General features: G+C 39.7%; 1 protein-coding gene across 1 annotated transcript; it reads left to right on the plus strand.

Annotated features, from left to right (window-relative positions):
* The first annotated feature begins 3,988 nt into the window (after positions 1–3,988).
* Positions 3,989–4,959, plus strand: LOC103680921 (olfactory receptor 4N2). The gene has a single exon (XM_008710435.2). It carries the CDS (start codon positions 4,036–4,038, stop codon positions 4,957–4,959), a length of 924 nt encoding a protein of 307 aa, XP_008708657.1. The 5' UTR covers positions 3,989–4,035.
* Positions 4,960–11,843: the final 6,884 nt, after the last annotated feature.

Consider the following 11,843-nt stretch of genomic DNA (forward strand, 5'->3'; position numbering starts at 1 on the left):
GGAACCAACAATAAGGTTTTTGTTTTGTTTTTAGATATAATGGCAAGACAGGCATGGTATATAGTGGAGTAGCAACGAACAAGAGGACAAGCAGAGAGACAAAATATTTCAGACAGAAAAGAACATGAGTGAATGATAGGGAGAAAGAAGAGAAAATTATAAAGAAGAGTGAGATTTAAAGTAGGTAGAGTAAACAGGGAGAGAAAATTGGGGGAAATGAGTTCAATAAATTAAAAGAGGAAAAGAAACCATAATCGAAGTTACAAAAATAAGTTAGGAAAATGAAGATGTGGTGATAAGTTGAAAGGGGAGAGAAAGAGGACAGAACATAAGGAAGGAAGCATGAGTGAATGTTTCAAAGAGATGGGGAAGCCCCTTCGGTCTCTAAACACCTAGCTCCATAGGCTGGTCTGACCAGGGTTTGTACTCTAGGCATGCACAGTTTGCCAGCAGATGTTTGTGTCCCCACCCTAAAAATGAGAGTAGCCCTTCTCCCTCACCTTCCCTACTTCTCTAATATATCATCATTGCCACAGTGATAATTTATGAATTAGCTGAAATGGCAAGGAAGATTGGAGACACAGTGGTGAGGATTTTGATTTTTGTTTCAGCTTCTTTTGACAACACTTTTCCCACTAACTGGTTAAAATAAGATATTTTTATTCTGAAAAGGGCCATAATTTGTAGAATTTTTCCCAGAAATTTATTTTACTTAGAAAAAGGCTCGTTTCATACATAGTCTCTGGATCTATTTCAGCCACCGTTTCAGAATTACAGGTACAGAAGGTACACAGATGAAAAGGGGATAGGTGATGAAAATGAATCAGATGTCAGGTAGTATGTAATACCATCTGTTTAGGTAATAGTTAAAAAACAGGAATGAAAGACAGGAAAGAGGCAGAGTGGAGGAGCCTATCACAAAGACCTTCAGAAATCCTCTGATGTCTTAGAGATATCATTGAACACTAACATATCATGAAATAATACACTATTGAGTGAGCTTGTGGGATTCAAAATTCCTAAGTAAGTAAAAGGGGGCTCTGACTTACATTCCTGAGTATATTTTTATAGGCAGATGATGGAATGAATGTTGAGACAAATGGCTGCCCAAATGTTGAAAAGTTAAAAAGTGAACAGAGAAGCTAATTTGGAAAGCCTGCAAAAAAAATTTTTTTTCATGTGTCTGTTGGTCACTTGTATGTCTTTGGAGAAGCATCTGTTTATGCCTTCTGCTCATTTCTTGACTGGATTTTTTTGTTTCTTGGGTGTTGAGTTTGATGAGTTTTTTTAATAGATTTTGGATACTAGCCCTTTATTTGATAAGACATTTGCAAATATCTTCTCCCATTCAGTAGTTTTGTTGACTGTTTCCTTTGCTGTGCAAAAGTTTTTTTACCTCGATGAAGTCCCAATAATTCATTTTTGATTTTGTTTCTTTTGCCTTTGGAGATGTGTCTAGCTAGAAGTTGCTAAGTCTGTCAAAGAGGTTGCTATCTGTGTTCTCCTCTAGGATTATGATGGATTCCTGTCTCACATTTAGGTCTTTCATCCATTTTGAGTTTATTTTTGTGTATGTATAGTGTAAGAAAGTGGTCCAGTTTCATTCTGCATGAAGAATGTCTGATTTTCCCAACTCCATTTGCTGAAAAGACTGTCTTTTTCCATTGAATATTCTTTCCTGCTTTGATGAAGATTAGTTGACCATAAAGTTGAGGGTCCAATTCTGGGTTTTCTATTTTGTTGCACTGATGTATATGTCTGTTTTTGTGTCAGTACCACACTGTCTTGATGACTACTGCTTTGTAATACAGTTTGAAGTCTAGAATTCTGATGTCTCCAGTTTTGGTTCTTTTTCAACAACACTTTGTCTATTCGGGGTATTTTCTGGTTTCATGCAAATTTTAGGATTGTTTGTTCTAGCCCTATGAAAAATGTTGATGGTATTTTATAGGGATTGCATTGAATGTGTAGATTGCTTTGGGTAGCATAGTTAAAATTCTGTGTAGGTCCCACTTTCCCTGTGTGTGGTGTTTGTGTATATGTATACTGTGTATATATACTGATTGATATGTTGAATAAGACTTTCAAAAATTCTACCTTTGGCTGTAAGTAATACAATGGAAACCTATATATTATCCACTCAACTAGCTTCAGACATACTTAAAACAGATATTTTTAATGTTTCCTAAAATATGTATCCTAACAGTACACTATATAGACTTACTGCTTTTCTATTTCTCTCCTCTTCTTTCTTTCCTTCATCCTTGTCTCTTCTAGTCTTTCTTTCTAATTACTGACCCATTAGCATTTTCTGGCAAAGATGTCCCCCTTTTTTGGCACTCCATATTCCACAGAACTTACTTAAAGCAACTGTGCTATTTAGTTAAATAGGATAGGGGAGCACTGGTATATATCACATTATATTTTTCTGTAGATTAGCAATTTTCAAACTTTAAGAACATTTCATATCTGTGACAAAATTTTTTGAATATGTACCTTAAGTATATGCAGTTATGTAGTTAAAATTAAAATGCAATATGTACATATATGCATAATTATATACTATATATATATATATATATATACACACACTATTTTATGTTCACTCTTCAATGAATCATCATGTGTCCCTTCTGAAATGAGCACACCCCACTAAATGGCCTGAGCCTTAAGTCTGGATTTTCCCTCCAATAATTTAGACAAGGTTCATCTTCTAATTCTAGGCTCCACAAAGGTGTGATTTTTAGACTAGCAATATTATTTTTATTTAAGTACACAAAAAAAGGACATCCACTGTTGAGAGCTGTGTTAGTAATTTCTTTATTTAAATGAAAAAGAACACACTTGCATTCTTTCACTACTTGTCAATCAGAACAAAAGAGAAAACTCATTCTAGACTTAGGTAACCACAGTTGCCTTAGTTTTCTTATATTTGAAAGGAATATATTAGACTATAGGATCTTTTTTGTTACTTCGACCTGTTCTATGCTATGATTTTATGCATTGACATAACTAATTTTTTAAAATGTTATATTTGCAAATTTTGTATTGTAGCATATTGTTTGTTGAAAGACTAAAGGCTCTCCACCCTTGGGTGTTATACAGGGATCAGAGAGAGACGGAGACTGGGAGTATGTAAGCAGTGTTAATTAAGCTAGATGAACAACGTATGGAGTGGCTATATAAGTGGTATTTAACCAGGGACATAGCCAGGAAATTGCCCCTAAGTTACATGAAAACTGGAGTTATCATTGGGATCCTGATGATCAGTTTGGAGTCAGGGTAATAGAAAGACACCAGACCAGAGGAGGGTAATGTAGTAAGAGAATTAATAAAAGAATACAGAGGGCAAGGCAGGGAGTTGGGGCAGGAACTGAGAATTCCACAGGAACTGATAAAAGGAAATACTTAAGAAAAAAATTGGACTTGGTGAATGAAAAGAGGTGTAATTTCAAGAAAATAGCTAAGTCTCAAGCACAGTACAACCATAAAAATGCAAAGATCTTAATAATTGGAGTTATGTTGTATCTCAATTAGGAACCTTCTCATATGACCCAGGAAGGTAGGAATCCCAACGTGTAGGATGCCAGATTCTTAGAGTGGAGAGCAGTTCTATAGAAGCGCATGGTTGGATGGGAATAAGAATTGTGGTATGAAAACAGTATTTTTGTTTGTTGGTTTGCTTGCTTTAAGTCTGGAGTTAACAAAATGTTTGGAGTTTACCCAGGATGTTGGTGAGGGTTGAGACATGATTTTAGCTGATGTGACAAACATGTCAAAAAAAAATTTTTTTAATAGAGGAAGGGGGATCAAGGGGGAAGGAGGGGCAGAGGGAGAATCTTAAGCAGGTTCCATGTCTGGGGCTCAACCTTACAACCCTGAGATCATGACCTGAGCCCATATCAAGAGTTGGATGCTTAACCAACTGAGCCCCCAGATATGTCAAATATTTTTAGTTGGAGAAGAATGAGGTTCTAGATGGAAGAAACAATAACAACAATCACTCTGCTTCTTGATGTACTGCAGGCAGAGGAGATGGAAAATGACAACAGCACAGTGGTGAAAGAATTCATCCTTCTTGGTCTGACCCAATCTCAAGATATTCAGCTCCTGGTCTTTGTTCTAATTTTAATTTTCTATCTCATCATCCTCCCTGGAAACTTCCTCATCATCCTCACCATCAGATCAGACCCTGGCCTCACAGCCCCCCTCTACTTCTTTCTGGGCAACTTGGCCTTCCTGGATGCATCCTATTCCTTCATTGTGGCTCCCAGGATGCTGGTGGACTTTCTTTCTGAGAAGAAGGTAATCTCCTACAGGGGTTGCATCACTCAGCTCTTTTTCTTGCACTTCCTTGGAGGAGGGGAAGGATTACTCCTTGTTGTGATGGCCTTTGACCGCTACATTGCCATCTGTCGGCCTCTACACTATTCAACTGTCATGAACCCTAGAGCCTGCCATGCCTTGCTGTTGGCGCTGTGGCTTGGAGGCTTTATCCACTCCATTATCCAGGTGGCCTTCATCCTCCGCTTGCCCTTCTGTGGCCCAAACCAGCTGGATAACTTCTTCTGTGATGTGCCACAGGTCATCAAGCTGGCCTGCACAGACACTTTTGTGGTGGAGCTTCTGATGGTCTTCAACAGTGGTCTGATGACCCTTCTGTGCTTCCTGGGCCTTCTGGCCTCCTATGTGGTCATCCTCTGCCGTGTATATGGGTCTTCCTCTGAGGGGAAGAGTAAGGCTGTTTCCACATGCACCACCCATATCATTGTTATATTTCTCATGTTTGGGCCTGGCATCTTCATCTATACTCGCCCCTTCAGAGCCTTCCCGGCTGACAAGGTAGTTTCTCTTTTTCACACAGTGATCTTTCCTTTGTTGAATCCTGTGATTTATACCCTTCGCAACCAGGAAGTAAAAGCTTCTATGAGGAGGCTGTTTAATCAGCATGTAGCCTAGTTAAAGGGAAAAAAAGAATTAAAAAATCAAGACCAGAAAATTTTATCTGAAATTAATTTATCCATTTCCAAATACTGCATTTATTGAACATTTCATCAGGACTATTTTAGGCACTGGGAGAGAGAGGTATTGAGACAGGTAAAGTCACTGCTCTCCTAAAGGTGCAATCTGGTGGGAATAGACAGCCATTAAAGATAGAAAATGAACTGAATGGTTTCAAGAAGAGATACAGAAACTAAAGGATAACAAAAGTATAGATAAATAGATAAGAGAGAGTGTGGGGTGAGGGTAATAAGTCGACTTTCCATCTTAAACTAGGCTGTTCTTGTGGATGTGACATTTTGGCTGATAACTAGATGAACTAAACAGTCAACCATGCAAACATCTGGAGGTAGAGCATTCTAGACAGAGGAAACACGTAGTGCAAAAACCTGAAGATGGTGATTAACTTGGTATATTTGAAGAATACAACAAAGTTCAAATTGGCTGAGGTATAATAAGTGAATATGAAAAAGATTGAAGATACCAGGTAGTCTAACACATGAGTCTATGAAGTGAATATAAAGAGTCTGATTTTTTTTGTAATTAAAATAAGAAACCATTCTAAGGCTTTAAGCAGCAGGATGATTTATCACATGCAGTTTTATAAATGTCTTAGGGCTGTAAACTCAAGATTCTGTGCAGATACCAAGAGTTAAAAATTATCATTAAGAGGGAAATATATTTTGAAAGAAATTAAGCTGCCAAATTTTTTCCATAATTAGATGAAGGCCAAAAAAAGCTGGTTATTTTCTTTAAAAAATATTTTTTTGAGTATAGTTGTCACACAATGTTAAATTAGTTTCAGGTGTACAACACAGTAATTTAACATCTCTATATGTTATACTATGTTCAACAGAAGTATAGCTACTGTCTGTCACCACACAACACTATTACAATACCATTGACTATGTTCCCTATGCTGTATCTTTTACTCCCTTGACTTACTCTTCCATAACTGGAAGCCTGTATCTCCCGTTCCCTTCATCCATTTTCCCCATCTTGCCACTGCCCTCCCCTCTGGGAACCAAAGGTTTGTTCTCTGTATTTATAGGTCTGATTCTGTTTTTGTTTCTTTGTTTAGTATTCATTTGCTTTATTTTAGTTTGCATATATAAGTGAAATCATATGGTATTTGTCTTTCTCTCTTTTTTTTACTTATTTATTTAAATTCCAGTTTTTTAACATACAGTGTAATGTTAGTTTCGTGTGTACAATATAGTGATTCAGCGCTTCCATAAAACACCCAGTGCTCATCACAAGTGCCCTCCTTAATCCCCATCACTTATTTAACCCATCCCTCTATCCACCTCCCTTTTGGTAATCATCAGTTTTTCTCTATAGTTAAGAGTCTGTTTCTTGGTTTGCCTCTCTCTCTTTTTTATTTTCCCTTTGCTCACATGTTTTGATCATTAAATTCCACATACAAGTGAAATAATATGGTATTTGTCTTTCTCTGACTTATTTACCCAAAGAATACAAAAATACTAATTCAAAGGGATACATGCACCCAATGTTTACAGCAGAATTATCTACAATACCCAAATTATGGAAAAAGTCCAAGTGTCCATCAGCTGATGAATGGATAAAGAAGATGTATGTATGTGTGAGTGTGTGTGAGTGTGTGTGTGTGTGTGTGTGTGTGTGTGTGTGTGTATGGAATATTACTCGGCCATAAAAAAGAATGTAATCTTGCCATCTACAATGACATGGATGTACGTAGAGTGTATTATGCTAAGCAAAATAAGTCTGTTTCACTTAGCATAATACATTCTACGTCCATCCATGTTGTCACAAATGGCAAGATCTTATCCTTCTTTATGGCTGTGTAATATACCATTATATATATATACCACATCTTATTTATACATTCATCTATTGATGGGCACTTGGGTTGATTCCATAACTTGGCTCTTGTAAATAATGCTACAATAAACATAGCAGTGCACATATTTTTCAGATTGGAGTTTCATTTTCTTTGGTTAAATACCCAGTAGTGGAATTATTGGATGATATGGTAATTCTATTTTTAATTTTTTAAGGTACCTCCATAGTGTTTTCCAACAGTGCATGAGGGTTCCTTTTTCTCCACATCTTCACTAAAACTTGTTATTTCTCTTCTTTTTCATTCTAGCCATGTTGACATGCATGAGGTGATATCAGATTGTGGTTTTGATTTGCGCTTCCCTGGTGATTGGTGATGTTGAGCATCTCTTTATGTGTCTGTTGGCCATCTGTCTTCTTTGGGAAAATGTCTATTTAAGTCCTCTGCCCATTTTTTTAATTGGATTATTTGGGTTTTTGTTTTTTGTTTTGTTTTGTTTTTGGTATTGAGTTGAATAAGTTCTTTATATATCTTGGACAGTAATTCCTTATCAGATATATCATTTGCAAGTATCTTCTCCTATTTAGTAGGTTGCCTTTTTGTTTTGTTGATGGTTTCCTTCACTGTGCAGAAGCTTTTTATTTTGATGTAGTCCCAATAGTTGATGTGTGCTTTTGCTTCCTTTGGTTATGGAGATACATCTAGAAAAACGTTGCTACAGCCAGTGTCAAAGAGATTACTGCCTATGTTCTCTTTTAGGAGTTTTATGGTTTCAAATTTCACATGTAGGTCTTTAATCCATTTTGAGCTTATTTTTGCTTATGGTGTAAGAAAGTGGTCCAGTTTCATTCTTTTGCACATAGCTGTTCAGTTTTCTCATCACCATTTGTTGAAGAGACTATATTTTCTTCATTGTATATTCTTTCCTCCTTTGTCATAGAGTAATTGACCTTGTAAGTGTGGCTTTATTTTTGGACTCTCTATCCTGTCCTATTAATCTGTGTGTCTCTTCTCTGGCACTACCATTCTGTTTTGATGACCACTTTGTAGTATATTATCTTGAAATGTGGAATTGGACACCTCCAGCTTTATTCTTCATTTTCAAGACTGCTTTGGCTATTTGGGTTCTTGGGTGGTTTCATACAAATTTTACTTTTATTTGTTCTCATTCTTTGAAAAGTGATGTTGGTATTTGGATAGGGATTGCATGGAGTCTGCGGATTGTATTGGGTAGGATGGGCATTGTAACAACATTAATTCTTCTAATCCATGAGCATGGTACATCTTTCCACTTTTTTGGTGTTATCTTCAAACTCTTTATCAATGTTTTATAGTTTAGAGTATAGTTCTTTCACTAACTTGATTAAGTTTGTTACTAGAGACTTTATTCCTTTTGGTGCAATTGTAAATAGAATTATTTTCTCAATTTCTCTTTCTGCTACTTTGTTACCAGTGTATAGAAACACAAGCAATTTCTGTGTACTAATCTTGTATACTGCAACTTTACTGAATTAACTTATCAGTTCCTGTACTTTTTGGTGGAGTCTTCAGGGTTTTTTATGTATAGTATCATGTCATCTGCAAATAGTGACAGTTTAACTTCTTCCTACCAATATGGATGGCTTTTTCCCCTGATTGCTGTGGCTAGGACTTCAAGTACTACGTTAAATAAAGTGGTGATAATGGGTATCCTTCTCTTTTCTCCTTCTGGGACCTCTATAACGTGAATGTTTGTTTCCTTGGTGTTGTTCGAGAGATCTCTTAACCTATCCTCATTTTATTTTTAAAAATTCTTCCCTGCTGTTCACCTTGGATGCTTCCATTACCTTGTCTTCCAGATCACTGATCTGTATTTCTGTATCCACTAATGTACTGCTGATTCTCTCTAGTGTTTTTATTTCAGTTACTGTGTTCTTCAACTCTGGGTCCTTTTTATATTTTCTATCTTTTTATTGAACGACTCAACTGAGTTCTTCCACTCCAGCCTGGTGAGCATCTTTAAGATCATAACTTTAAACTCTTATTAGGCATATTCTTTATCTGCTTGTCATTTAGTTATTTTTCTGAGTTTTCTTGTTTTTTCTTTTAGGGCTTATTTCTCTGTCTCCCCATTTTGCTTGACTTTCTATGTTTGTTTCTATGGATTAGGTAGAACTGCTGAATCTTTCAGTCTTGAGGGAATGGTCTTATGTATGGTTGTACCATATGCAGATTGTGTGTGTGGTGTCACTGGATGGCAGGAGCTGTGGCTGGTGTGGGCTGGGTCTGCCCTGGTAGGATGGCCACAGTTGAAGTTGGCTTGAGCTGCAGTGGCCCTGAGACTCTGTGGGTGCCCTGGAAGGACAGCAGAAGCTGAAGGAGGTGAAAGCTGAGGGGTCCCAGGGATCTCTATGTACTGTAAGCTCTGGGAAGAGTTAAAGCTTAAGTAGGTGCAGGTTGGTGTTAACAGTACCTGGGCTCACCATGCAGCAGGTGCTCTGGCAGGAAAGCTAAAACTGAAGTGGGTGCAGGCTGGGTGGTTGGCGGGTAGGGGTTTTGGAGTTGTAAGCACAGAGGACACCCTGGCAGGACAGCTAAAGCTGAGGTGGGTACAAGCCAGGGAGTCCTAGGGCTCTATGTGCAGAGGGCACATGGACAGGATAGCTGAAATTGAAGTGGGTATAAACTAGGGTCCTGGGGTGCTCTGTGCTCTCCAGCAGAGCAGCTAGAGCTCAGGCAGTGTGCAGGCTGGGAGGTCCTGGGTCTCTTCATGCAGGTAGCACTATGGCAGGACAGTGGAAGTTGAAGTGGGTGCAAGCCTGGAGACCCCAGAGCTCTCCATGCAGAGGGTGCCCTGGCAGGATTACTAAGTTTAAGTAGACATGGGCTGCTATGGTCCCTGGGCTCTTCACACAGAGGATGCCCCACCAGGGTAGCTGAAAATGAAGTGGGTGCAAGTGGGGGTGTCCCATGCACATAGGGCACCTTGGCAGGACAATGAAACTGAAAGGAGTGTAAACTAAGTTGTTCCAGGACTCTCTACACAAAGATGCCCCAGTGTGTTCCCTGGACTTTTCAAAATGTACCCTGACAGGACAGTTGAAGCTGATGTGAGCCAGGGTATCTCAAGGTGCTCAGTGCAGGGGCTGCCCTGGTGGGGTGGCTGGAACTGATGGAGGCACAAGCTGGGGGTCCGGGGGTACTCTACACAGGGGCACCTTGGCAGGACCACTGGAGCCAAAGTGGGCATTATTAGCTGGGAGGTCCTAGAGCATTCTGCTGCAGGGATGCCCCAGCAAGCTGGCTGAAGCTGAAGTGGTGTGGGCATGGACTGTTCTAGGATGCTTTGCCCTGTGTCACCTTTGCCCCTGTGTCACCTTGGTGCAAAGGCTGGAGCTGTGATGAGTGCTGATTAGGGGTGTCAGTGTACTAAACTGTGGCCACCTTGGTGGGACAGTTGGGGCTGGTATGGGCCAGGGGCTCTAGTGCTTGCTAAGTGCCTAGGGTACCTAGACCCTGCCCCAGGTCAGATTATTAAGGTAGAGGCAGAGCGTAAACGATGTCTCTCAGGAGCCCCTCTGACTTGCAGAGTTCCAAAAGCCCCCCCCACACACACTGTTTGGTGGAGTTCTAGGGCCAGGTTTTTTATATGCTAGTTGCTTTTAAACTGTGCTTTTATTCTGTGCCCCTGAGTGTCTAGGGCTGGTGTGGGCTAGGTGACCTGGGGCTGCTGAGGCAGCAGGCCAGTATGGCCTCTAGATCCTGCACTGGCCTGCACTTAGGAGGTGGAGGGAGAATGTAAACCACGGCACTCACCAGATACTCCAACCCTGAGAGAGTTCCAGCAGTGCCTCTGGCCATTTGGCAGAGTTCCAGGGTTGGATCTTTTATATACTAGTTGTTCTTTCAAATCACGCTTTTTTTCTGTGCCCCAGGGCAGAAGAATCTGTTCACAGTCCCTCATTATTATCCCTCCCACTGTAGTTCACAGTTTCAGGGATGGGCATTCCCTTCATTACCCTATCTCTGTCTCTCCTGCCATTTTCTTTTGCTGTCCTCTCTTTTGTGCAAAGGCTGTTCAGCAGCCCCCAGTTCTTCTTCAGGAGAAATTGCTCTATAATTAAATGTAAATCTGGTGTGTTTATGTGAGTTCAAGGCCTTCCTACATGGCTATCTTGGACCAGAATCCCCCAAAACTGGTTATTTTCATATGAAAAGGTCATGGAAACTTGTTTTGTTTTGTGTTTTTTTTTTCTTTTTCTTTGAGTTCTAGCTGTTTGTTGATCTCATCCCCAGTTGATTTTACACTGAGTATAATAATTCTTTGGTGGGCCAGTCATGAATCTATTGCAGATAGCAGAAACTATCCTAGTTGGACTGAGCCACCCAGGCGCCCCTATCCTAGTTATTTTAAACACAGTATTGTTGGGTTTGGCCAGCAAACCCCGAGACAGCAAATGAAAAGATGACTCCAGACACCTTAGTAGGAGAAAGAGAGGGCCTGGGGACCAGACGCTCTAGTGTTGAAAGGTCCTCTGTCTCCGCTTTTATTGTGAGTTTATCGATACACCAAGAGCAAGTGCAAAACAAGAAGGAAATGTGTAGCTTTAATGATTAGGACGATAGTCTATGGGGCAACTGCGTGATGGGGCGAGCAGTGCTAGTGAAGTGCATGTGAGGCAAGGAGATGGTGAAATATGTGAGCAGCACAGGTGCCTGTTTTTCTTCAAAATGTAAACATGTACTCCTTAGATGAGAACCTGGAGCCACAGGAAGAATCTGGCTGCTTTCAGCCAAGAAATTTCAATGGAGGCCCAGGGTTCTGGGCTCATCTCTTTTGCTTTTCAATTAGTCTCATCCAGGGAGGCATATGCAAGTCAGATTTTATCTATCCAGACACTGTGAATCCCCACACAGTATGATTTAATATAGAGAATTATGTATTTACAAAACAGCTAAAAGGTCTAGAAAACTATAAGTTCGGCATCCAGAGATGTCTCCTAGAATAACACAGGAGACCCAGGCTGTCAAGCGAGCCATT

The sequence above is a fragment of the Ursus maritimus genome, unplaced genomic scaffold (assembly GCF_017311325.1).
Source record: "Ursus maritimus isolate PB19 unplaced genomic scaffold, ASM1731132v1 scaffold_46, whole genome shotgun sequence".
NCBI lineage: Eukaryota > Metazoa > Chordata > Mammalia > Carnivora > Ursidae > Ursus > Ursus maritimus.

Bases quoted from the DNA above. Each gene is read 5' to 3' on its own strand.
- LOC103680921 (XM_008710435.2), top strand. From the start codon at position 4,036: ATGGAAAATGACAACAGCACAGTGGTGAAAGAATTCATCCTTCTTGGT.